This window comes from Schistocerca americana, chromosome X (genome assembly GCF_021461395.2).
Source record: "Schistocerca americana isolate TAMUIC-IGC-003095 chromosome X, iqSchAmer2.1, whole genome shotgun sequence".
In the NCBI taxonomy this organism is placed as follows: Eukaryota; Metazoa; Arthropoda; class Insecta; order Orthoptera; family Acrididae; genus Schistocerca; species Schistocerca americana.
This window is the reverse complement of record NC_060130.1, coordinates 424452778-424478291: the sequence shown is the minus strand read 5'-3', so window position 1 is coordinate 424478291 and position 25514 is coordinate 424452778. Positions and strand designations below refer to the sequence as shown.

The window sequence follows — 25514 nt, the reverse complement described above, 5'->3', positions numbered from 1 at the left end:
AATACACGGACATCTTATAGTAATTTTTTATTTTTATTTTTTTAATTATTATTATTATTTTTTTTTTTTTTTTTTTTTTTGGTGTCTCGCGGCGTGTACTGTAGACTTCCTGCTACATAAGAACATAAGAGCAGTATAACAGGTTTGTGAGAGCGTTTACTTTGCTGATCTTGTGGCGCTTTCCAGTGTCTGTACTCTCACCAAATATTCTAACGACACGTTATGTGTTGCACAGAATATCACTGTGCAGTAAAGCCAAAATAGCGCTCAAAAAAAGGTTAATTCGACTTCAGTATCGATGTGTCGATGCTGCTGATTTCTGTCACTTTCTAATATCTTCTGTACACTTGGACAAAGTATGTTTGATATTAAGAGACGAACTGTGTGACGATACGAGGGTATATAAAGTGTTTATTATCCCTAAAAACAATCACATAATTACTTTGAAGTCCGCAGCTCGTGGTCGTGCGGTAGCGTTCTCGCTTCCCACGCCCGGGTTTCCGGGTTCGATTCCAGGCGGGGTCAGGGATTATCTCTGCCTCGTGATGACTGGGTGTTGTGTGATGTCCTTAGGTTAGTTAGGTTTAAGTAGTTCTAAGTTCTAGGGGACTGATGACCATAGATGTTAAGTCCCATAGTGCTCAGAGCCATTTGAACCCAATTACATTGAAGTTATGAACACATATTTTCTGAAAAAACGCAACTCTACATTCCATAATTACTAGTGCTTATACACATCTGTATTTTCAGAAACGATGTCTTTAAAGTAATATTAAGGGCGGACGCAGAGTTTATTGGGAGATGTAGTTCCTGTTGGAAAGCTATGCGAAATTATTTATTTCAGACACATTTTGAATTTAATATCGGGAATTACCGGCTTCTACCGCTATGGCCTTCTTCAGATCATTCCAGCGTAACACTTCCACTTCGTCGTCGTGTATGGCTGCCTCAACTCAGTATTTTATTATTGGTGTACCTGCGTGTTGCTATGAATACGCTGGATCGGATAGTATGTTCCTGTGGCGTGGTTAAAGACCTCTCTGCCAGGACCCGACGTAAACATCCAAGCAGGATGAATCACTATGGAAGTGCACCAATGTTTATCGCGAATCATCCTTTTTCCATGCTTCTTGCGTGTCATGGTGGCGTTCCTGCCCACATTCCGATGTTTCCAAAGTGTATCTTTAATTTCTTTCGCAGATTTTAACGAGGAGCTTTAAGGACTAATATAATGTGGGCGTAGTACAAGTAAATATGTTCAGACAACAGCGAATCTCCTAACTGCATACACATCACTTGAAACCATCTAACTACATTACACTGGCGAATGACTCAGTTTTCGGCTTGCTACAAATACTTTTATGTGTGAAAGTTATTTCACTTATTTCCAACAAAGCATAGGAGAAAGACAATTTTATTATGAAAGGTGTGGACACACAGGTTGTAAACAGTAACAGTTTACACTGAATCACAGTAGCTTAGATGACGTCGAGACGAACAACCTGATATACGACACAAGTGGTCTATCAAGTCAGGAAACTACTTCAAACTGGCCTACAAGAACCACCTAAGCTACAGGGCATGCACATCGTGAGAGACTTTGAGTATCCTCTCTCCCTCTTACACCACCGGCTTAGTCAGCCAGAATTTGGAATTTCTCACTTTCTTAACACTAGTAATTTAATCTTGAAGAAAAAAAGAAAAAGAAGAATGAATAAAATGAAAGAAAATGAAGAATGAATGAATGAAGAGAAAGAAAGACTTTTTTGAAACTAATTAGTTTGAAAATCAATCTAAACTTAGCACTTACAAGCACAGTAGTCTCGGAGTAAGAATGCCAGAGGAACAAAAAGATTTAATTATTAATTTTACGCGGTTCAAGTTCACAAAGTCGGTGAAAAAATTTACACGGACCGCAATATTGCAAAGTGTGAATGTAAGAACAACGTTCGTTAATTATTCAAGTATAGGTACAGAAAGCTGGCTAAAGCCTGAAATAAGTTCTGCAGAAATTTTTACGAAGTCTCAGACGGTGTTCAGGAAAGATAGATTAGGCAGAATTCGTGGTGGAGTGCTTGTGTCTGTCAGTAGTGGTTTATCTTGTAGTGAAGTCGAAGTAGATACTCCGTGCGAATTGGTATGGGTGGAGGTTATACTTAACAGCCGAACTAAGTTAATAATTGGCTCCTTCTACCGACCCCCAGACTCCGATGATATAGTTGCTGAACAGTTCACAGAAAATTTGAGTCTCGTAACAAATAAATACCCCACTCATACGGTTATAGTTGGTGGGGACTTCAACCTTCCCTCGATATGTTGGCAAAAATACTTGTTCAAAACCGGTGGTAGGCAGAAAACATCTTCCGAGATTGTCCTAAATGCTTTCTCCGAAAATTATTTCGAGCAGTTAGTCCACGAACCCACGCGAATTGTAAATGTTTGCGAAAACACACTTGACCTCTTAGCCACAAACAATCCAGAGCTAATAGAGAGCATCATGACTGATACAGGGATTAGTGATCACAAGGTCGTTGTAGCTAGGCTCAATACTGTTTCTTCCAAATCCACCAGAAACAAACGCAAATAATTTTATTTAAAAAAGCGGATAAAGTGTCACTAGAAGCCTTCCTAAGAGACAATCTCCATTCCTTCCGAACTTACTGTGCGAATGTAGACGAGAAGTGGCTCAAATTCAAAGATATAGTAGCAACAGCAATTGAGAGATTCATACCTCATAAATTGGTGAGAGATGGAACTGATCCCCCATGGTATACAAAACAGGTCCGAACGCTGTTGCAGAGGCAACGGAAAAAACATGCGAAGTTCAGAAGAACGCGAAATCCTGAAGATTGGCTAAAATTTACAGACGCGCGAAATTTGGCACGGACTTCAATGCGAGATGCCTTTAATAGGTTCCACAACGAAACATTGTCTCGAAATTTGGTAGAAAACCCGAAGAAATTCTGGTCGTATGTAAAGTACACAAGCGGCAAGACGTAGTCAATACCTTCGCTGCGCAGTGCCGATGGTACTGTTACCGACGACTGTCGATAGCGGCCATTACTTCGTGCGAATAAACAGCTAGGTGCGTTGCACAAGAACGATGTTTTCTGAAACCATGCTGATTACGTATCAATAGATCGTTCCCGCCGGCCGCTAGTGGCCGTGCGGTTAAAGGCGCTGCAGTCTGGAACCGCAAGACCGCTACGGTCGCAGGTTCGAATCCTGCCTCGGGCATGGATGTTTGTGATGTCCTTAGGTTAGTTAGGTTCAACTAGTTCTAAGTTCTAGGGGACTAATGACCTCAGCAGTTGAGTCCCATAGTGCTCAGAGCCACTTGAACCATTTAGATCGTTCCCTTCGAGGTGATTCATAATGTTTGAATACAGTATATGCTCCAAAACCCATTCCAGCGCTGGTAGTTTGGAAGTCGCTTCGAATATAGGAGTTCTTAGACAGGAAGTTCTATTGTGTAGTTACTGAAAGACAGCGGTGTAGCGCTGTTCAGATACAACCTGCATATGATTTACAATCGTCTAGCTTGCAAATTGCTCTTTTCTTTCGTTAAGACTCTTTGTTTTCCTAGCTAGTCTAAATTTTGTATTGTGAACAGAAGAAACGTAATTTCGTGTCTCTAGTGGAGGCAAAACGAGCGATCGAAGTTTAGTTTTTGCAATGGAAAGCAGACGGTTCGCACTTCAGTTGGAGCAATTATCGCTAAAACTTCAACGGCGACTATCGTCTATGTGTTGCGGCATTCCATTGCCAGAGATGGTACAAAACTGGACTTTGCGATAAAAAGTCTCAAACTGAAAAAAAAACCTGCTCTGAGCATAAAACTAAGATACGTGTTCCTTTACCCACAAAATCGGATGTGACTTAGTCTGCAAGAACCTTGAATGTTCCGTTTATGAACTGTTGTACTGCGCAGGTATGTGGGAATTACGTTCTTTGTTTGAAGTATTTTCCGAGGATTCGACAGAATATGTATTTCACGGAATTTAGCGGGACTGCCGGTTCCGTACTCCTCCACTCTGTTTCAGCGGCTGAGTCGATCGCCTGCCTCAGGAGCAACTAGTGACGAGCCCAGACGTGATCGCTGGCTGGACTCGAATCAACTGTGCGCTACTGTTGACAACGCGCCGCTATTTATACCCAAGATCGATCCCCGGCAACGCCCACGCTCTCTCTGGAACCGGGCCTCTCTCCGGCGAGTGATTCGTCGCACGTTTCATCAGATATCTGTAATTTAGTTTTTGCGATGTGGATGTCAACCTAAAATACGCGAATTGCTTATGCGTGACGCCCATTGTCAACGAAACACGACGGTTTATTTCTCTTTACAACCAAATAATTTTAAGTGGAATTCTGTTTTCCCATTCGAGAGAGCAGTGTTGAAGTAGTCCGTGCGATACTCAGTTCGTGATGTGTGTTAACAGAGACGGCAAAATAAGGATAATATCAAGTGATTGGGTAGCGACTGGCTATTTCTGATACTTGGAGGTAGTAGGCAAGCAGCGTGGCGCGGCTCGGCGCACGATACGAGAAGGGGCGTTTGGTGCCCGTCAAATGCTCACTGATAATTATCGACTGCATTAGAGACTGGTGGAGAGTGAGCCATTGTACTATCGCAGACCGGAACAATATCACCTTGAGAAGATTTTCACTGATCGGACTGGAGTATGATTTCCCACATCCCAACACAATAATTATTTTACGAGGGTCGTTCAATAAGTAACGCCTCACATTTTTGAAAAGCCATTAATATATATAGACAAACGTCATTGTTTCTGCTTCACATTTGATGTTTGTTCTGTGTGCCCGTGAATTTTCGAACCGTTCTGGCAGATGGCAGAGCCGTAGTACAGCGTGAAAATGACGTCTACATACGACTCACGTTACAAGCAGCGTGCTGTTGTTGAATTCTTGTGTGCAGAAAAAGGAACCGTGGTGAACATTCATAAACGTTTGTGTGCAGCACATGGCGATGCTGCAGTTGATAGGAGTACAGCTAGGCGATGGGTACAGAAAGCTACAGCCTCAGGAAATGCGGGAACGGAGCTCCATGATCAGCCACGTTCGGGGTGTCCTGTCACAGCCACTACTCCAGACATCCAGACATGCTGAATCGTGCGGGTGCCATTATTCGTGCCGACCGGCGCATCACATCTCGACAATTGGCTATGCAGCTGTCGGTCAGCATTGGAAGTACGTCTGCAATGATCGACACTCTCGGATATTCAAAGAGGTGATCACGATGGATTCCACGAATGCTCACAGCGGACCACAAGATTCAAAGAAAGGCCGTTTCATCTGAACTGTTGGAGCGTTTTGAGATCGACAGACAAGCCTTTCTGTCACCGATCGTTACGGGGGACGAAAGCTGGGTACAATACTTTGCGCCGGAAACAAAAAGTCAGTCCATGGGGTGGCATCATCCTCATTCACCACAAAAGAAGAAATTCAAGACAACCAGGGGAGGGTGGGATGGCAAGGGGGGCGCCACGGGGGCTTTAGTCCCCCCCCCCTCCCCCAATAAAGTATCATATTACACAGGATAAAATGACTTCAGAAATCAGATTCAACATTTTCTTTTAATAGCCGGCCAGAGTGGCCGAGCGGTTTAAGGCGCTACAGTCTGGAACCGCGCGACCGCTACGGTCGCAGGTTCGAATCCTGCGTCGGGCATGGATGTGTGTGATGTCCATAGGTTAGTTAAGTTTAAGTAGTTGTAAGTTCTAGGGGACTGATGACCATAGCAGTTAAGTCCCATAGTGCTCAGAGCCATTTTTTTTTATAATTATGTAGCAATGTATTTCAAACACATTTTAACAAATGAATAAGAGCGGCAAATAGTTTACTATCTAAACCAATAAATATCATTTAAATTAAAATGTGCGTCTTATTATTTATTAATACACATTGGATTTATATTAATTTATCACTTACAATAATCGAGAAAGCTAAATACGCCTACCAACACTTCAGTTGCTAACCCCAGACAAAAACTTCAAAATCGCCGGACACCTGGGTCAAATGGTATTATTTTCCCGGGCACACACATTTCTGTAGACGCGTTGCAGTGCTGGCGACGCCCAAGATTTTCGCACCATATTACCACTTGAAGGTCTCATTCCTGCATACCGTTTAAAATACAAAGAGGATGAAGTGATCCAGGCATCCGAGAAATATGAACGGTTTTTGGAGAGTTCTTCGCTTTTAATGAAAGGAGAGCTGAAACTATGGAAGAAAAAGTGGATTGATGAAAGTAAAGACTTGAAACGGCAACTGAAGTTTTAAAGAACTGTGACAAGTTTTTTCCCAAATGTACATGTTTTACTTCAAATATTTGGGACTATTCCTGTCACCAAAAGCGCCCCTGAACGAAGCTCCTCAACTTTGAGACGAATAAAGACTTATTTGCGTAAAACAATGGGGCAGGTGAGACTAAATGGATTGGCTCTGACGAATATCCATAAAGAAAGAGATATGGACATTGAAAATATCATTGACGTATTCAGTAAAAAAGAAACAGAGACGAATGAGCATGACAAATTGGGCAGAAGACAGAAATACCCAGTGAATTTTGTTATAACAAATTTTACCAATTTGTCGGTTGAGGACCCCAACTCTCCTTTTATTAAGCGATATTCCATTCCCTTGAACACCCCTCCCTCAACCCCCTCAATTAACCCCCCCCCCCCCTTGACCGACTTCTAGCATCGCCCATGAAGACAACCCCCTCTGCCGGAAAAGTCATGGTGACCGTCTTCTGGGATTGTGATGGCGTCATTCTCGTGGATGTGATGCCAAGAGGGCCAACCATCAATTCAGAGGCATACGTGAAGACCCTGAATAAATTTCCGACGTGTTCGATAGGACAAGAATCCAGCAGAAATCTTGCTCCAACACGATAATGAACGTCCACGCACAAGTCTGAGAACCCGGGAACACGACGCCAAATTGGGTTGGACATCTTTGCTTCATCCATCCTACAGCCCAGACCTGGCACCCTCGGACTTTCATCTGTTTGGGCCGCTTAAATGTTCTCTACTGGAATCACACTTTGAAGATGACGAGGGTGTCAGTCATGCAGTGAAAACATGGCTACTCTTTTAGGACAAGAGCCTTTACCAGTAGGGAATACATGCCCTTCCACAACGTTGGCGTACCGTCATAACACGTGATGGAGACTACGTAGAAAAATAGAACATGGACAAGACATTTTGATGTATATTATCACAAAATTCTGACTCTTAACAATAAATATGTTCTGAGAAAAAAGATGTATTGCATTACTTATTGAATGACCCTCGCACCATGCTGAGAAAAAAAAGTCTGCTCCAGTGTCTTCTGTCAGTCGTCTATACGGTAAACAATTATTCGTCATTTCTTCTTTGCCGAACTCATCCCGTTCCCACTCACTCGCTGCTGGTGCAACGGATGTACGTCGTGTTTTGATCTCCCTGTTAATATAAATCGTTAAGCCGAATATCGTACTAGACTAATTCGGACAACTAAAATTCAATTTCAAAAATATTTTATTTGCAACAAGAAACGAACCGTCATGTTATGTTAAACCTTGGCGTCTAATGTGAAGCATATAGTTAACAGGATTTCTTTGGATTGAATCCACTCACACACTTAGAAAGCGAACTTACAAATATCTACCTTAACGCTAGAGATAATGCGTCTGACAACTGTTACGGTAGAGACCTGGTGTAATGAGGAGAGTGAAATACAAACCGGCTGCACGCGCGGTGATATGCATTCTATTTCTTCGCGTGTTAGAAGGGAACTGAACACCGTACCGGTACGCTTGGTTTCAGTAATCCTGCAAACGCATAAAAAAATTTGTAGTTCAACTGGTGTTAAATAGCCCAAGTTAGTTTGCAGCTGCATCCTGTAGACGACCAGAACGTTTAAGTAATCTGTTACTCTGTTGAACACTTCCTTTTCTCGGTAACCATACACCACATCACACTGCGCATACGGTGGTCACAGAATAATGCAAATTTGTGTACGCATGCGAAGGAAAACGATTCTCAAGCTAGACATGCAAAGAAATTTAACAAATTGGTAAGGTATACAAACTCAATGAACGATAGGTTTTTGGTATTCATAAGGTAACGACAGAAGTACTTGTATTTTCTTGCAGGAAAACTACGCAAGAAGGTTTCTTTTTATTTTCAATCACTGGACGACTACATTCAGATACAAAAGCTAGTAATAAAATGTCGTACTAGGTTCAGGAACGGGAGGTCTGTCCACCAGCTATTGATGCCAAGTTGGACACAAAATTCGTTTGTAATTACTGAGCATTTATTCGTGCTTTTGATTTTAGAGAATATGAAATATTTTAATTTCACACCATGAAGATGGGGCAGAACGCTGAATTCTTACTGTGTACTTGCAACTTTCGAACAAAGGCACGTAAATTAAGTTCGGCGGCACTCAAGTCCCTGGTGGCAGGCAGGATGCTAATAATAGCGGCCTCTTTTTCTTCGCTGGGTGCACTCAGACAAATTACACCCTGGCCGCAATGCTGTGCAATGGAAAGGCACTTCACATAATTGGCTGAAGATTTGGGGCACACAACATATTTTGTCACCGAACAGTGACAGGCTGATATCGCGGTTATCGGTCGGGGTTCCGGAAAGAAAGAGCCAGCCATTCCTTCACCAGTATTCAGAAATCAGCTGATGCATTACTATACGCATGCATTCCAAGGACATACCGAGTCAGTGCTGGTCGTACTAACTATTAGCAACAAATGGATAATATTAAAATTGTATACAATAATAAGGGGAAAAAACATTGTTCCATTCATATTCTCACCTGTCGCTGACGTTATGAGGGCTTGATGACAGTATTAAATAAAAACTTGCTTGCAGAAATGATCGTTTGTGATTTCATTTAGAACTTACTTCTTTCTTCAGTTACCATGCAGTCTCGAACCAGAGAGGTGGTGGTAGTTGTTGGTAGTTCTACAAAGAACTGGATCTCGACTTTCGTTTGTATTTTGCATGCCACTTATCATTAGTTCGTCAGTAGAGCTAATGACATAACGTGGGCGTTATGCATTTTTAATGGAGGGATAGTTTACCTGGACGCATCGTTGCCGCTGAAGTGACATAGCTAAATGAGAGGTATCAGGAAAATATAGTTTCCAGGTTATCTGGCTGTGAGCATGCTTAAAAAGGTTACCTAGTAAGACCTCTTATAAACTTGTAATTATGCTGACATATTATGGCAGTTTTTTCGTCGATAACTGCCAGACATTGGTGTCATTAGAAAAGAAATCTGTTTTGAGTCCTCAAACTACGTTAAAGACATAGGCTGACCGTTAGTGTTCTAAATGCCTACCATAGAACAGATGGAAATCAATATGTGTGGTAGGGCTATATGGAGAGCATGTCAGTGATTCGCTTCTCAGCAGATAATCACAGAAGCATTTTGTGGTAGGAGAATCACAAATGATAGGGTCGATCAGCATTTCACACGACAAATGCAATGAATATTACAAAGGGACGGCTAGACTGTTAGAGACGAAAACAAACTCAGGCTGTTTAGGGATTCTCTGTGGCTGAATCTGAGGCTTGCTCTCCAACACCAGGACACCTCGATCGAAGCAATACGTGCGCTGCGTATCATTATAATTGTCTGTTGAATAAAGCTGGATCACGAAAACTCTTGTTGTCCCCACTTTTTTACTTATGATCGCATTTGGATAACGGGCAAATGAACAAAAATGAGGCCCATGTTCATTCAGAATCTCCTGTAGTCTTTTTGTCATGTTTCCACTACAGACATTGATACCTCGTATTAAGAAGAATCGTGTGTATCAGAAGACAGGAAATTGTCTTAACATCTTGATGCACTGCTACTGACAATAGCCGCCATTGGGTTTGAGAGGGATCAGTTAAACAACGTATAAAATGTGTCGCAATAAAAAGACGCCTAAAGAAGGGAGTTAAAGCATTATCGCAAAGAAAGAAACAACAATGAGAAGGTTGCGCGAATGCTCAGAGGCGATAAGACTATAGCAACAGTAATAACAACACATTTCTGTATCTGGCCTGTATAAAGAAATGTATCATCGAAACTATGAACCTATGCGTGACTGAATCTCATGGAATAGACCCATTCTAGACCAAGAGAAGTTTTTCACTTACACAAACCAAATTTGATAGCAGGTACGAGAAAACTAATTTATGAATTATGGGTATTTCTCGATATTTTTCTATTTGCAGTCACGTAACATATCAGACTACGAGGCAGACGCACTGATGTTCTCTGAAATCACTGATGACTCACGGTGATTGTTTATGAATTAATTTCTTCCGCTTCCGTCAATTTTCACTATTATTTAATTATCATGGCGCATTTCAGCTGCATGTTGTCATCATCAAGAGCAGTTACACATACATGAACATTACATTAAACTGAAGTGTGCTGAGATTCATTTGCTGGGTGTACCGATGAGGTTACGTATCGAAATACAACCCTGTACGAGAAGATACATTTATTTTAATGTGTACTATAAGAGGATTGTATGTTTAAATCACACAACATAAAACCCAGTTATAGTACGCAATAAAATAAATGTTTTTTAAGTACAGGATTATTTTTCGATGTATAACCTCAGGGCACAACCAACAAATAATCCTTATGATACTTATGATTAATGTAACGTAATGCAAATGTAACTATCAAGACCTTCTGATAGCAGCACGCCACCGAAACGAATCATGCTAATTAAATATTACTAAAATGTGAGTGAACCAGTAGAAATTATTTCATAAAAAAGTCGCAGACCTCAAACATTTCCATGTAACATGGATAATTTAAGTCACAGTGATTATGTTTTTAAGGAAGGTGGACTTTCCTGGCCCCCAACACCACGCCTTTCTTCATGAGGTACTTCGTTGCTTAAATTCAGTGTCACCTTCAGCTTCTGGGATAATCTATGTATGACACATTCCCGCAGCTGGAGTTATTACTTCTTTCCCTTGTGAGTTATTGATCTCTGCATGCCACTATTTCCTATCTGGTTTGTGCTGCTTTATAACTGTTGATATATACATAGGGTCTAAGACGTGATGAGGGCGCCCCTTATATTTCACAAACGGTTCGAGATATTTCGAAATAATATTTTCAAAAAGTGAATAATAACTGAAAAGCTCAGTATTTAGTGGTACAGTTAATACTATTAACTTTTTTATCTGATGAAATATTGAAGATACATGGGAGTATTTTTTTTTTACAAATAGAACGAAGAGAGGTCTTGAATAATAGGAGTACTACATAACACATGTTACGTTTGGTATTAAAATTCGACTAAGAAAGAAGGGATATGAGCCAAATAGGCCGACACAGCACAATTTCAGACCCATCTATGCCTCGCAGGCATGGTATACCAAGAGTACAGACAGCGCTGTGTGTGTTTTGTCAATGTTTGGTTTCGGAATAGTTTTGGGAGAACTTTCACAAAGCATCACTTCGCTAAATTTCCTTTATTAAGATCTCACGAATAATATTAAGGAAGGACGTATTTCCTTTCAAATGAGACATCGATGTTTCAGTGTTTCCGTTCATAAGAAGTTGCAAGTACGCTAAAGTAGGAAGGTTAGAATTTAACGCCCGTCAATGTTGAAGACATTAAAGACGGATACCAGCTCGGATTGGACTACCGTAGGGGAAGAATTGGTCAAGGGTAACCGTGCTGGTTTTGGCTGGAAGAGAGAATCAGGGATTTTAGCACCCATCTTTGTGAATCCATTGTTTCAGCCAGAACCCTGCCTCGTTCCGTAAATCTACATTGAGAACATGGTGAAATACTCGTCCGTTACGAATTACCACATAAAACATAGTTTCGATATCTTGAAGCGGTTGTGAAATATGAGAGATGTCCCTTCTACCTGAGGCTCACTGTATATAACAAACAGGTTCCTATGCTTAGAGACTGTGTTTGTAGATAGACTGCTGAGAATTTCACCCGGTGCATTTAAACAATGTAGCGTGGTGAAATTCTCCCAAGAAGGTTCCACATACGAAGTTCGTCACACACTCATGTCCATAAGTCAAGGGGTCTTCGAGAACCACGAAACCACATTGGCTGGTGGGTAATCCGTGCGGACTGATGTGTGGTGGGATAACACGGAATAACTTGACACGCAAGGTGCACCAGTAGGAGACTGCTCAGTGTGGCTACAGGACTCCGTGTCTGCATCTGCGGACATACTCCACACTACGTGGCTGACGCGATTTTCCACTTCTACCAATTCACCTATTGAGCGAGAGAAAAGTGACCCTCTGCACACGTTTGTTCGCGCCCGGATCTATCTTATTGTATTCTCATGATCTCTCCCCGAGATATACGATGGTACAACATAACAGTTTTACAGTCTGCCACGAATACTAGTTTTCCAATTTGTCCAACTGGGTTTCGAGAGAACTAAGCCACCTCTCTTCGAAACATTTATGTAAGATTCAAGAGCATCTTTGCCACACTTTCGTGTAGGCTATACCAACTTCTTTACGATCGAATCAGCACGTTTCTAAATAAAATCAATGTCTGAGACGTCGCACTTACTTGAGAAAGGCTCCAAACGCTGGAGCAATGCTCTAGAATTGATCGCACGAGCGACCTGCATGCGATTTCGTTTACAGATGCACTGCACTTTCCCAGAAACGCTTCAAGATATCTAAGTCTTTCATTCGTCTTGCTTAGTGCTCATTTTAAGTATTAGACCTATTCCATTCTTAGAATTACACCTGAATATTTAAATGACATGACGTACTCAAGATGTTCGCCGCTACGTTTTAATAGTCTCAACTGCTTTTTTCCTCTTTTTTTCTCCCTTGGGTGTACTGATCTGCATGTTTGAGGGTTCGGAACACCATAATCGAGTCGTAGTGAAGCAGGATGGCACAGGTATGTCAGCAGGATGACATTATGCACGGCCAGGTTAGTGGTGGGCTAGAGGTCGACCTAAGTCTCCGCGATGTGGGCTAGGACTTATATGTCACCCGTAGTGTCGTTTCGTAGCTGTGAAGAAGATTCATCGACTGTACATGCACGCTCAACCACAAACTACAACCCATTGCCACTTTTTCTAAGAGTTCCCGAAAACATGCGACTAGTACAGTACCTGCCCTGCAGTCACATGTCTGGCGCTAGACTGTGTAGGGAGAGTCTGCTCTGTGACCTGCCATCTCGCGACTTGGTGAATGTGTTCTTTTGGGTACCATGTGTATGCTGAAGAACAGTAAGTAGTGTTCTGTTCACGGACTGATCGTCTCCGGAGGGCGGTTCTCGACGCCTGTTTCTCTGGCGCTCCTGGGACACCCTACAGCGCTGCCAAAATTGTGGAAAGTGGCCGTTATGGGGGTGTCGGAGTACTAGTCCGACGTTTCAGAAAGTGTTGAAACGTTATAAACGACTTCTTTTTGTTGCTGGTTTCATCCTTGTTTAACTGAAGAAGAAATGTGTTGCAGATTAGGCCAGTCATTGTCCCCCAGGACGTTTGATGCCACAGTTACACCGAGGCTCAGAACGTCTTCACAGAAAAGTATGGTGAGGATGCACCAGGCAAGTTCACCATCAGGCGGCTGTACTAAAAAAGGAAGGAAAGAAGCTTAGAACTTAACGTCCCGTCGACGACGATGTCATTAGGGACGAAGCACAACTTGGAATTGGGGAAGTATCGGGAAAGAAGTCGCTCCTTTGAATCACCCATGCATTTGTCTTGATCAATTTTGGGATATCATTGGAATCTTGATGACTGGACGAGGATTTGAACCACCGTCCTCCCGAATACGAATCGAGTGTGTTATCAATGTGCCGCCTCTCTCGGTGGCTCTACAAGTTTCAGAAGACAGGAACTCGTAGCAGATGCAGCCAAACGTGATCCATAGAGAGTGTTGACACCAGGAAAGTTCATCGAGGTGCAAGCTGCGTATTCCTTGACTCCTACGAAGTCTGTATGTCGGCTTTTACAGCCAGTCTGGTTTCTCCATTGGCAATGCCTACGCGGCACTGCGCGGGCGATTAAGTAATTGGTGCTGTTGATGAGTCGTTACCTGAAGACTATGGAAGATGAGCGGCATTCTGTAAATGGTTCATGTCATCTGTATCGCTAGGTGTGCAACTCGATTATCGGTCTGGTCTGACTACGCGTGGTTCCACGTTGATTTGCAGTAAATGTGAGTTACGTGAGTGCAAAAAACCCGCGCATTTGGGGTAGATAAACCCATATCATCTACAGTAGTCACCTCCACACGGAAAAAAAGGGGGCGTTTGTTGTGCAGTGTCACGTAGACGAATCTTGTTCACAAGCGTTGATGGCACAGAGAACAGTGAGTGTTAGACTCATATGGTGCAAGAACTTGTAAATCAGATACACTTGGTTTCAACAGGGCAGTGTTACGACATTGCTAAGTCAGTGTTATAATCAACAAGTGATTTCGTAGAGGTTGTGGCCTCTTCGATCTCCTGATTTATCTTCATCTGTCTTTCTTTGTGGGGATACCTCACATACGTAGGTTATGAAACTCACCGTCACACTATTCCCGACCTATAGAAAAAAGTTGGACGATATGGTGCTGTAGTTCCTCAACAAGCGATACAACGTTTGTCTAAGAACATACAACGTTGTACTCTACTGTGTAATTTTACATGTTGCCTTCACATCAACTGCTGCGATTGTGGAAAGACGACAAAGAACATTCGAAGCGTGGAAACTGAAAACGTTCTAAGTGCTACTTTTTTTCAAACGCATGTTTCCAGTGATATTGTGTTTTCGGCACTCTATTGCAATACCAATACTTGTTCCATGTGTCAAACCAAAGAGAAATTGTTTCAAATATTCATTATTAGAAGGTGCATGATCTTCGTACCAAGCAGTGGTTCCAAGTGCCATGCTCAGACGTCCTCGATTCCCCCTGGGTTTGTTTGAAGAGATAGCACAGAAGTTTTCAGCTGCGACAGACATTTTACAATTACAGAGAAACGAAGAAAGGTAAGCGAGCCTCTTGCCCGCAAGATTTACACAAGATTTAGTCAGCTAATCCTATGAACCCATGGCATGTAATGCCAATGCATACAACTGACTTCTTTGATTTTAGAGATGCTGTTGAAACATTTGATGTCAATGCAAAGTTTCTCATACTTATCCACCTCAAATAGCTATTAATAATTCTTAACTCTGAAACAGAAGAGTGGAAAAACGACGATGTTTTCAAAAGAGGAAAGGCATTGGCAATTGTATGCCATACCGTGCTTCATCTGAAAGACCAGCTATGTTTATCAGTTGCAAAACAGAAAGACCATTTGACGGTGTAGCCTCAACGGCACAGGGAGTTTTTTAGTAAACTTTGCGACATCTGCTCCCAAGACTGGAATTGCTTAAGAAACAGAAGTCAATATTGAGATATTTTTTATAAATTTAATTTTTTCAACTTCTTAAAATTGAAAAAATCTTTTTTGAAAACTCTTTCGATTGCATACAGCGTGATCCCTGAGGATGTCACAAACTTTCTGGGACGATGGAGAAGGGAACATATCAATTTGAGGTAAGGGACCCTGGTCCGGAAACGACCATGTCGAAAGTTAGAAGCGAACATCGTTCTATTACCTTTGACAGAGAACTAAATTTTCTGGTACTCTTGTTGCGAAGATTGTACGGTAGGCAACTTTCAGAGGTGGAAGTACGAACCACAATAAATATGGGCTCTAAAATGCGTACCTTAAGAGCTATAAGCACTTGTTCATCTTCGCAACTGTGAAACACATCTGTTCTACCGAACAAGTGCCCATAGCTTTTGAGGCATGAAATTTAGAACCCATATTTACTTAGACTTTTTTTCTTGGTTTGGCCCATATCACCTCTTCCAAAAATATTTAAACCAAAGAGCTTGTAGTAGAAGAGATGTGTCTCACAGTAGTGAAGATGAACAAGTGCTTGTAGCTCTTAAAATATGCGCTTTAGAGCTCATGTTTGCTAGACTTTTTTTCTTGCTTTGGCCCATGCTACCACCTCTGAAAGTTGTCTACCTTACAATCTTAGCAATAACAATACCGGTACATATATATCACTATCAGGGATATTAGAACGATTTTCGCATATAAATTTCGACCTGGTCGTTTCCGGATCAGGGTCACTTACCTCAATCTGATAATTTAATCTTAACCATCATCCATGACAGTTTGTAATATCATCACGGTACAACCCTGCATGTGGAAACTGAAATATGATGACTAAACTAGCTTTGAGCGCAACCGTCCTCAGACTATACTCTTACGAGACGCAGGTTGAACAAATACAGGGTGTACCATTAGGAACCATATCATGCATAAGAGACAAGTTCACTGAAAACTTCTTTGGCTGTAACAGCACAACAGAAATGTGACTGGTGCTGCAACATGGGTGATAAAGTCGTAGTCAAATTTTCAGTTATGTTTTGGCTACGAATAGCCACACCGTACTTCATCTGAAAGACCAGCCATGTTTACCAGTTCAAAACAGAAACACCTATTGACGGTGTAGCCATTTCTTCCTCAACGGCACAGGCAGTTTTTTAGTAAACTTTGCGACGTCTGCTCTCAAGACTGGAGTTGTTTAAGAACCAGTAGTCAATATTGAGGTATTTTTTTATAAATTTAATTTTTTCAACTTCTTGAAATTGAAAAAATCTTTTTTCAAAACTCTTTCGATTGCCTAGCCAAGTTGAATAGTCAAGTTAGCTGAACTGGACACACAGAGATTTTATTTTGCTATCATCAAGTTACACCGTGTCACGATGACTTTTTGACACCTATGGTGTAGAACAAGTCTTATTTTTGTTGTGCTGTTGCAACCAAAATTTTTTCTTCAGTGAATTTTCCTCTTATACAAGCGCAAGTTATTGCATGATATGATTATTACAGCTGCATCCAGGATTTGTTCAACTTGCAGTTCATAAGAACATGATCTTAGGATGGTTGCACTGGCAGCTGAAACTAGTTTAGTTATCATATTTTAATTTCTGTTAATGTAAGCGACTGGGAAAATAAAATATTTAAAAAAATATTTAAAAAAAAATATTTTTTAAAATTTTAAGAAATTACATATGATCATCGTTTTCTCATTCCCCGAAAATTTCAGGCATTACTAATGTTATTCTCATGTAAAAATGTGAAAGAAATGACATGCTGTTTTTGCTGACTAGAGCTCTACTAGTTAGAATTATTTCTGCTGTATTGCTGTACTTGTGTTATCACAAATAAAAAGTGGTGGATCCATATTAATGGCACTTAGAATAAAAACTTTCTTATTGGTAATCGGAACCATCCAGTTCCCTGGTATGGCACTTGGAACGTAGTTAATAAATCACTTTCGCACCTAGAACGCATTCCGCTTCCAGTCTTTATTTGGACGCATACACTTACAACACTTCACACTTTGCAGAGGAGAGATGCCAACAATCGTTAAGCATTCCAGTTAAGCGGCTACATGTATCATTCGGCGATCCCCTATTCAAAATTTCGCACATCACCTTCTACAGCCCGTATTGACTATCTTAATGGCACTGGCCCATAGCCAGGCTTCCAGTTTACCTAATATCCGTATCACGGGATGCAGTGTTGCCAGGGCACCTTTAAACCGTCAGCAGTCAAGTTGTTTCGTGGATCTCGAGAAATCGGTGACTAAATGACATGAGTGCGTGTGTGTGTGTGTGTGTGTGTGTGTGTGTGTGTGTGTGTGTGTGTGTGTGTGTGTTTGTGTGTAGGACAACTGGAAGTGAACATATTTGCGACGACGAGCACAGCAGGCTGCCAGTGCAGTAAGTCGGCTACTTACGCGCCACTGGGCTGACGGGTGGGAGATGGCGCCAGAAGCACTTACCAGCTAGCGGCTCTGCAGAGCAAGCGGCCGGAAAGCGGCGCATACTGACCCTGGCGCGGTCCACCGGAACGGCAGAGTCCAGAGAGTCGTCAGACGCGGCCAGGAACTCATGCGTGCGGTACGCTAGCTCAGGGTGTTTCTTGCGGCGTGGAAGCGCCGGCTCGACGTTCCCGCCTGCAACACAACACACAGCACTCAGTTAGTGTCGAGCGCAGCGGAGCGGAGCATCGCGGTATGGGCAAGATAGGCGGATTAGCAGTACAGTCGATCGCAACAGTCAGTTGAAACTTCCTGGCAGATTAGAACTGTGCCCAAACTAGAACTGTAACTTGCAAACTGGTCCTTGGGGCAAACCTCTTACCGACTGAGCAGTCCAATCACGACTCACGATCCGCCCTCAGATACATTTCTACCAGTTCCTCTCTCTTCGTTTCCAAACTTCGCAGAAGCTCTCCTGCATAACCTGCTGGAAAAGACCTTGAGGTCTACCGCTAAGTCTAAATTAGCCAGGAAGTTTCAAAAGAGCACAAGCAGCTCTGCAGGGTGAAACACACTGAAGCGCCAAAGAAACTAGTATAGGTATGCTTATTCAAATACAGAGATATATAAACAGGCAGAATACGGCGCTGCGGTCGGCAACGTCTATATGAGACAACAAATGTCTGGCGCAGTTGTTAGATCGGTTACTGCCGCTACAATGGCAGGTTATCAAGATTTAAGTGGGTTTGAACATGGTGTTATAGTCGGCGCACGAGCGATGGGTCACAGCATCTCCGACGCAGCGATGAAGTGGGGATCTTTCCATACGACCCTTTCACGAGTGTACCGTGAATATCAGAAATCGGGTAAAACATGAAATCTCCGACATCGCTGCGGCCGACTAAAGTGAATCGTTCAACGTGACAGAAGTGCAACGTTTCAGCAAACTGCTGCAGATTTCAGTGCTAGGCCATCCACAAGTGTCATCTAAATAACATCGATATGGGCTTTCTGAGCCGAAGCAAAAAGCTTTACACCTAGCCTGGGCCCGTTAACACCGACATTGGACTGGTGATGAGTGGGAACATGTTGCTTGGTAGGACGAGTCTCGTTTCAAATTTTATAGAGCGGATGGAAGTGTACGGGTATGGAGATAACCTCATAAATCTATGGACCCTGCATGTTAACATGGGACTGTTCAAGCTGGTGGAGGTTCTGTAATGGTGTGGGGCGTGTGCAGTTGGAGTGATGTGGGACCCGTGATACGTCTAAATACGACTCTGATTTTGATCACCTGCATCCATTCATGTCCATTGTGCATTCCGAAGGACTTTTGCAATTCCAGAAGGACAATGGGACAACCCACACGTCCAGAATTGCTACAGACTGGCACCAGGAACATTCTTCTGAGTTTAAACACTTCCGCTGGCCACCAAACTCCCCATACATGAACATTATTGAGTATATCTGGGAGGCCTTGCAACGTGCTGTTTAGAAGATATCTCCACCCCCTCGTATTCTTACGGATTTATGGACAGCCTTGCAATGTTAATGGTTTCAATTCTCTCCAGCACTACTTCAGAGATTAGTCGAATCCATGTCACGTCGTGTTGCGGCATTACTGCGTGCTCGCCGAGGACCTACACAATGTTAGGCAGGTGTACCAGTTTTTTTTGGCGCTGCAGTGTATTTAGTCTAGAGTCAACACCTACGCTGTAGCTAGTCATTTCTCTGCAGTTTCCTTTTGGGTCAAATGTTCGAGCGGAGCAAAAATAATACTCACAACGAAGAGTGGGAAATCAACAAATGAGAAAAAAAACTGACCAACGAGAGGTATGGTTTTACAAAAAGGGGTTCATTTGCTTAAAGGTAATAATGGTAATGAAGAAAAAATAATTAGTGGTTTACGAGAAAATTGAAATATTTGAGTAACAGCTTCTCCTAGATATGTAAACGAAGTGCCAAAATCTTCATGTCTTCAAGGCCTAGATACTATGCGTAAAAAAATTGCACTGTTGTGATATTCTATTTTTATAATGGTTTCCTCCGAATTAAGTACCAAATTTAGGATACTTCGACAACAGTAGACACTAGGAAGACAAAGGAGTTTAAAAAATTTGGCTGTTCAAGGTGTAGCTATTTCGCGCACAAGAAGTTACATTAGTATGGCATTCATCTATAAATATGGTTTCCTTCGAATCAAGTACTAAATTCAGGACATTCAAAGAATAGGAGAGGCTAGGAAAACAAATGAGGTGTCAATAAGTTCATGCTTTCTGAACAAATCTCGAAAATAAAGTGATTAAAATATCAGTCAAATGTTTTACAGAAAGAGTCTTCTAAATTTAAGAAATAAAAGAGGTTACACAAACACCTTAAGAGCCTTTGAATTATTCTCGAAATCATGTACAGGAAATGAGGTATCTCAAATGTTTCTCTAATCTATTTTATCTCTTACTTTTAGACAAATCTCTTCACAAAACATTTTCCGTTGTTTTTTTTAATTTGCCGGAGTATTAATCCAGCAAGGCATGGTGGAAAGCGTCTTTGAAGGTTAGAAATTAGGCGTGAGGTATCTCACTGAAGTGCATCTATGTGAAGGGTTCGTGAGTCGTGTCTCAGTAGTTCAGAAGATAAAAGCATTTCCCGCGAAAGGCAAGATGCTGGATTCAAGTTCCAGTCCGGCACGTAGTTACAACCTTCCACAAAGCTTAGAAACATCGTAAACTTCTCTGCAGAGTAAAAAACTCATTCTGGTATCAGGTTCTTAGATGATCCGTCCACAGTTCATTTATGCAGTGATGTTTCACACGCCATCTTAACTCAAAGGGATAAACAATTAAAAATTTAATTAGTTCATAGATACAGCCATGTCACTACAGACAAATTTAGCTGACAAATTATTTGTGAGTTGTCAACAACGCTGTTGTTTGTGTAAACGAATTTATAAAGAAGAAGTTAACCAATAACATAAAAGAAAACTGGTACACTTTATAATTTTATTTATTCGTGTTGCTTCACAAGTCACTGTCTACACTAAATTATACACCCACCTATCCCCTCCCTCTCCCCCCCCCCCCCCCCCCCCCCGGCCACACACACACACACACACACACAGACACACACACACACACACACACACACACACACACACACACACACATTACATACACAAGATTGACGATACTTCTGCTTTTGTATTACCTTCTTCTTGTTTTACCATCTCTCTACATAAAGAGTCTGTGTAAGGATGCCTCCACATGTGAGCGAGTGTTGAGCTCAGGGCAGTGGGAGGAGGTTAGTGTATTATCCGTCGCAAATCTTGAGCGTTAGATTTTACACAGCGGTGCACTATATTTTGATTGTATGCTTTAGAATGACATAGGTGTTTGTTACAAATTTATGTTAATCTTTCAGTAGTCCCTGCTCTGTGTAATGAAACAAAACGAGATTTCCCCCTGAACTCTGGTAAAAACAACTACACCATTGGCAAGGAAATTTCAAGCACCGAGAAGACGCCTATCAGACTCTCTTTAGTGGAAGGCGATAAGAAGAATGAAAGCAGGACAGTCACAAACTGAAAAGGCCAGATGGCTTAATGTAAATCGTTCTGTTGTTTTTCGGATGTGGCGACACTATATAGAGACTGAAACTGTATCGCGTATACAGGGGCACTTAATTTGTCCGTGCTCTTTTAGAATACCGCTGATCGGTGTGGGAGATAGGGAGAGAGTGTCACTGAAATGATACAGGATTTGGGATGGACATCATTAAAACAAAGGCGTTTTTCCTTGCGCAGCAATCTTCTCACGAAATTCCAATCGACAAATTTCTCCTCCTAATGCGAAAATATTTTGTTGACGTCGACCTGCATAGGAAGAAGCGATCACCATCATAAAATAAAGGAAATCAGAACTCTTACGGAAAGATATAGGTGTTCGTTCTTTCTTCGCGCTATACGAGATTGGAATAATTGAGAATTGTGAGGGTTGTTGGATGAAACATCTGCCGGACACTTAAATGTGATTTTCAGAGTATCCATGTAGACGTAGAAGAGTAAATGACGAGTAATGTTACAGTAGTCAGTTGTTGACAATCACTACTACTGTGCTGTATCATATTCCTCGGTGACGATTAAATAATGCTACCAAAGGGGTCTTTCATTATTAATTGACATACGTTACATGTCTTTTCTCCGGAAAAAAAGAAGCGTAACTTTTTGTAAATGCGAAAGTAATAACGATGGTAATATGTATGGAACCAATAAAACAGTAATGATTCTCATAAAACCACTACTGGAGTGGAAGAACGACGGACACTGTCTATGTGTTTTAGTTACATGAAAGAAATAAAAGTAATAGAAACGGTGTAATAATAATAGTTGCTGCTGAAGGTTGCACGCTGTTGTAGAAGCCAACACTAATTAAGAAAAACATAATAAGAATAAGCAGCAAACAAAAGCAAGAAGAGAGGGAAAATTAAGAAAACGAATAAAAGGAAAATAAATGAACGAAAGCTAACGAGTAGGAAGAACAGGGAAGGGGAGATAGCGAAATGAAAATGGGAGCGAGGTAATGAGGAAAAAATGAGGTTTTCACTGCTGTATAGGAGGAGCCGGTAGCGTTGCCTGAAGCGGCAGATTACTGGAGAGATAACACAAGGACTCCAGCTGCCTTTCAGTGCAGCCCGGCATTTGATTTCGCTTAGATTACTAGGTACTCCGTTCCACAGGCCTGTGACAGCATTAGAGAAGCAGTTGCAGGAAGTCTTATTTCATGCAGGCGTACAAAGACTTTATCGCAATGTTGAGTGTATTTGCAGCTAGACGATAGACATCTGTTGAAAGAAGATAGAGTTCTGAGGAGACACTCCAGTATCCGACACGCATGCAGCGTAGATACAGCACTAAACAGTTTGTACGTTTTTTAGTGACTTCTTTTGCTTCTTCATAATAATCCCCCCTAACCTCTCTTTGAACTCAACAAACCTGATTGGACCCACCTCGGTGTTCACACGAAGGTCTTGGATCCTTCCATTTCTGGCACATACACAAACATCTAAACCAGCAGCTACCCCTCCCTGTGTGGTGTCTGTCCTAACATCTCCTCTGACGATCAGCCCCTGTACCTTAGTCAACCCCATCTCATCAATTTAATAATTGTAAATAATAATTGTAAATGAATTTGTAATAATTGTAAATGAAACAAAAGAAAAATTTTGTGTAGGTATTAAAATCCATGGAGAAGAAATAAAAACTTTGAGGTTTGCCGATGACATTGTAATTCTGTCAGAGACAGCAAAGGACTTGGAAGAGCAGTTGAACGGAATGGACAGTGTCTTGAAAGGAGGATATAAGATGAAGAAGAGAAATTTGTTAACATCGAGTATAGATTTAAGTGACAGGAAGTCGTTTCTGGAAGTATTTGTATGGAGTGTAGCCATGTATGGAAGTGAAACATGGACGATAAATAGTTTGGACAAGAAGAGAATAGAAGCTTTCGAAATGTGGTGCTAAAGGAGAATGCTGAAGATTAGATGGGTAGATCACATAACTAATGAGGAGGTATTGTATAGAATTGGGGAGAAGAGGAGTTTGTGGCACAACTTGACAAGAAGAAGGGACCGGTTGGCAGGACATGTGCTGAGGCATCAGGGGATCACAAATTTAGCATTGGAGGGCAGTGTGGAGGGTAAAAATCGTAGAGGGAGACCAAGAGACAATACACTAAGCAGATTCAGAAGGATGTAGGTTGCAGTACGTACTGGGAGATGAAGAAGCTTGCACAGGATAGAGTAGCATGGAGAGCTGCATCAAACCAGTCTCAGGACTGAAGACCACAACAACAACAGCAACAACAAATATTCTTTGTGTCCTTGACTTTGAGAGAGTATACGTGTATCTCCATATATGGAATTCCAATCTCCTTTCCAAATGTGAGATGTATACGCTTCCTTAGAAACTATATCCATCTTATTGCATCCTTTCTATACAACTGTCTATCCTACGTAACAATAAAGAACACTGATTCCTGTTTCTTCTATCCACCTACAGGTGTGTACCAAGCCTCTGTCTTTTCTCCACTTCTGTTTATCCCCTACAAGATTTTTCTAACTCTGCCTCATGGTGTTGCTACACACTAGTGAAATCAAGGACACAGTAAAACTTCTGCTCACACACACCTTTTTATTCTCACACGTCCATTATAGAGTTATAGTTGAAATATATCCGGTGCAGAGGGCAGCACAATGTACAGACTTAACAGAACACCAACAGATGGCGCAGGAGTCTTCATTCCCATGGGGTAAGGCTGTCGGGCCATCAGCTAACTCACAGACAGACGCAACTAGTGTAGGCTACCTGCCAGGCAGCTCTATTGCACACTGTCTGCGCATGCGCTCACCCCTTAGCCTCCCCTGCCCGCGGCCGTGAGGCCACAGCAGTATGCTAGTTTGGCTGCCAGACTGGCCGCGCTTCACATGTTAGCCCGTCAACCGTTGCCTGTGGGCACCCGGCTGCCCACGGGTAGCAGTCAAGTCTATAGAGATGATATACCGGGACCCCCACTCCTCCTGTCTAGCTCTAGTACAACGACAACACCGTCTTTCTAACCCTACACCCATCCCAGAAATTTCAACTATCTTTTCAGTTCAAACTCAACCAATTTACCGGCAGGTTCAGCCAGTGGCTCCTCAAGCTCAACCCCTCCGAGGCTCAGGCAATAATTACAAAGCAAACCAACCGCAACACCGAACACACTGCCTTGCCTTCCGTAGCCATCAACCATCCACCACTAGAATACTGTATCAGCTTGCTATTTTCCCCTCTTTCACATTGAGCCCCTTCAGATTTCCTGTTTCCAGCAGACTTGGCATCTTCCCTTCTATCGTTTTATCACTGTTCTGCATTTGTACCAACGAAACTTGAACAATCCCGTCAAGCATTGAAGTATTTAGAGGATGGGTAACTAGACCTATTGCATTATGTGGATCTGAGCACTATGGGACTTAACATCTGTGGTCATCAGTCACCTAGAACAACTTAGAACTACTTAAACCTAACTAACCTAAGGACATCACACACATACATGCCCGAGGCAGGATTCGAACCTGCGGCCGTAGCGGTCACGCGGTCCCAGACTGAAGCGCTAGAACCGCATGGCCACACCGGGCGGCTATTGCGTTATGTATTCGACTCTATACAGATTATGTGACAGAACGTCCTTCCCTCCTAGTAGAAATTTATCGTAGATCTCTGGTGCAACGAACCGTTATAAGCGATTGGATAAAAGCGCAGGTGAGTCCCTTTTCCAAGAAGAGTCGTCCGGCAGATGCGCGTAACTATAGGCCTACAGTTATCGCCGACGTCAGCCTGTTGTAGAGTAACCGAAAATTTGCTTGCGCATACAACCTTCTTCGAACAGAAAATATGGTTCATAGGAATGAATGTTGATTCTTTGAACAGCAGTCTTGTGAAGCTCAGTTCGCTCTGTTTGTCCGAGATCCAGCAGGCAGTATACAGTGGCGTCCAGGTAATGCCGTCTTCCATTACTTCCGGAAGGCAAACGATATTGTCACCTCGACAGAAACACATGCGGAAGATCGACGCTTTGTGCGGCGACTAGTAACTGACTCCCCATGTAAGTAAAA

The 25514-nt window shown here is 42.1% G+C and overlaps 1 protein-coding gene across 1 annotated transcript in view; it reads right to left on the bottom strand.

The window, feature by feature from the left end:
* LOC124556058 (stress response protein NST1-like) overlaps window positions 1–25514 on the bottom strand; it is a 630068-nt gene that overhangs the window by 496936 nt on the left and 107618 nt on the right. The window contains exon 3 of the mRNA XM_047130088.1: window positions 17938–18062. Within this exon, the coding sequence (XP_046986044.1) occupies window positions 17938–18062 (125 nt within the window). The remainder of the gene's footprint in view (window positions 1–17937; window positions 18063–25514) is intronic.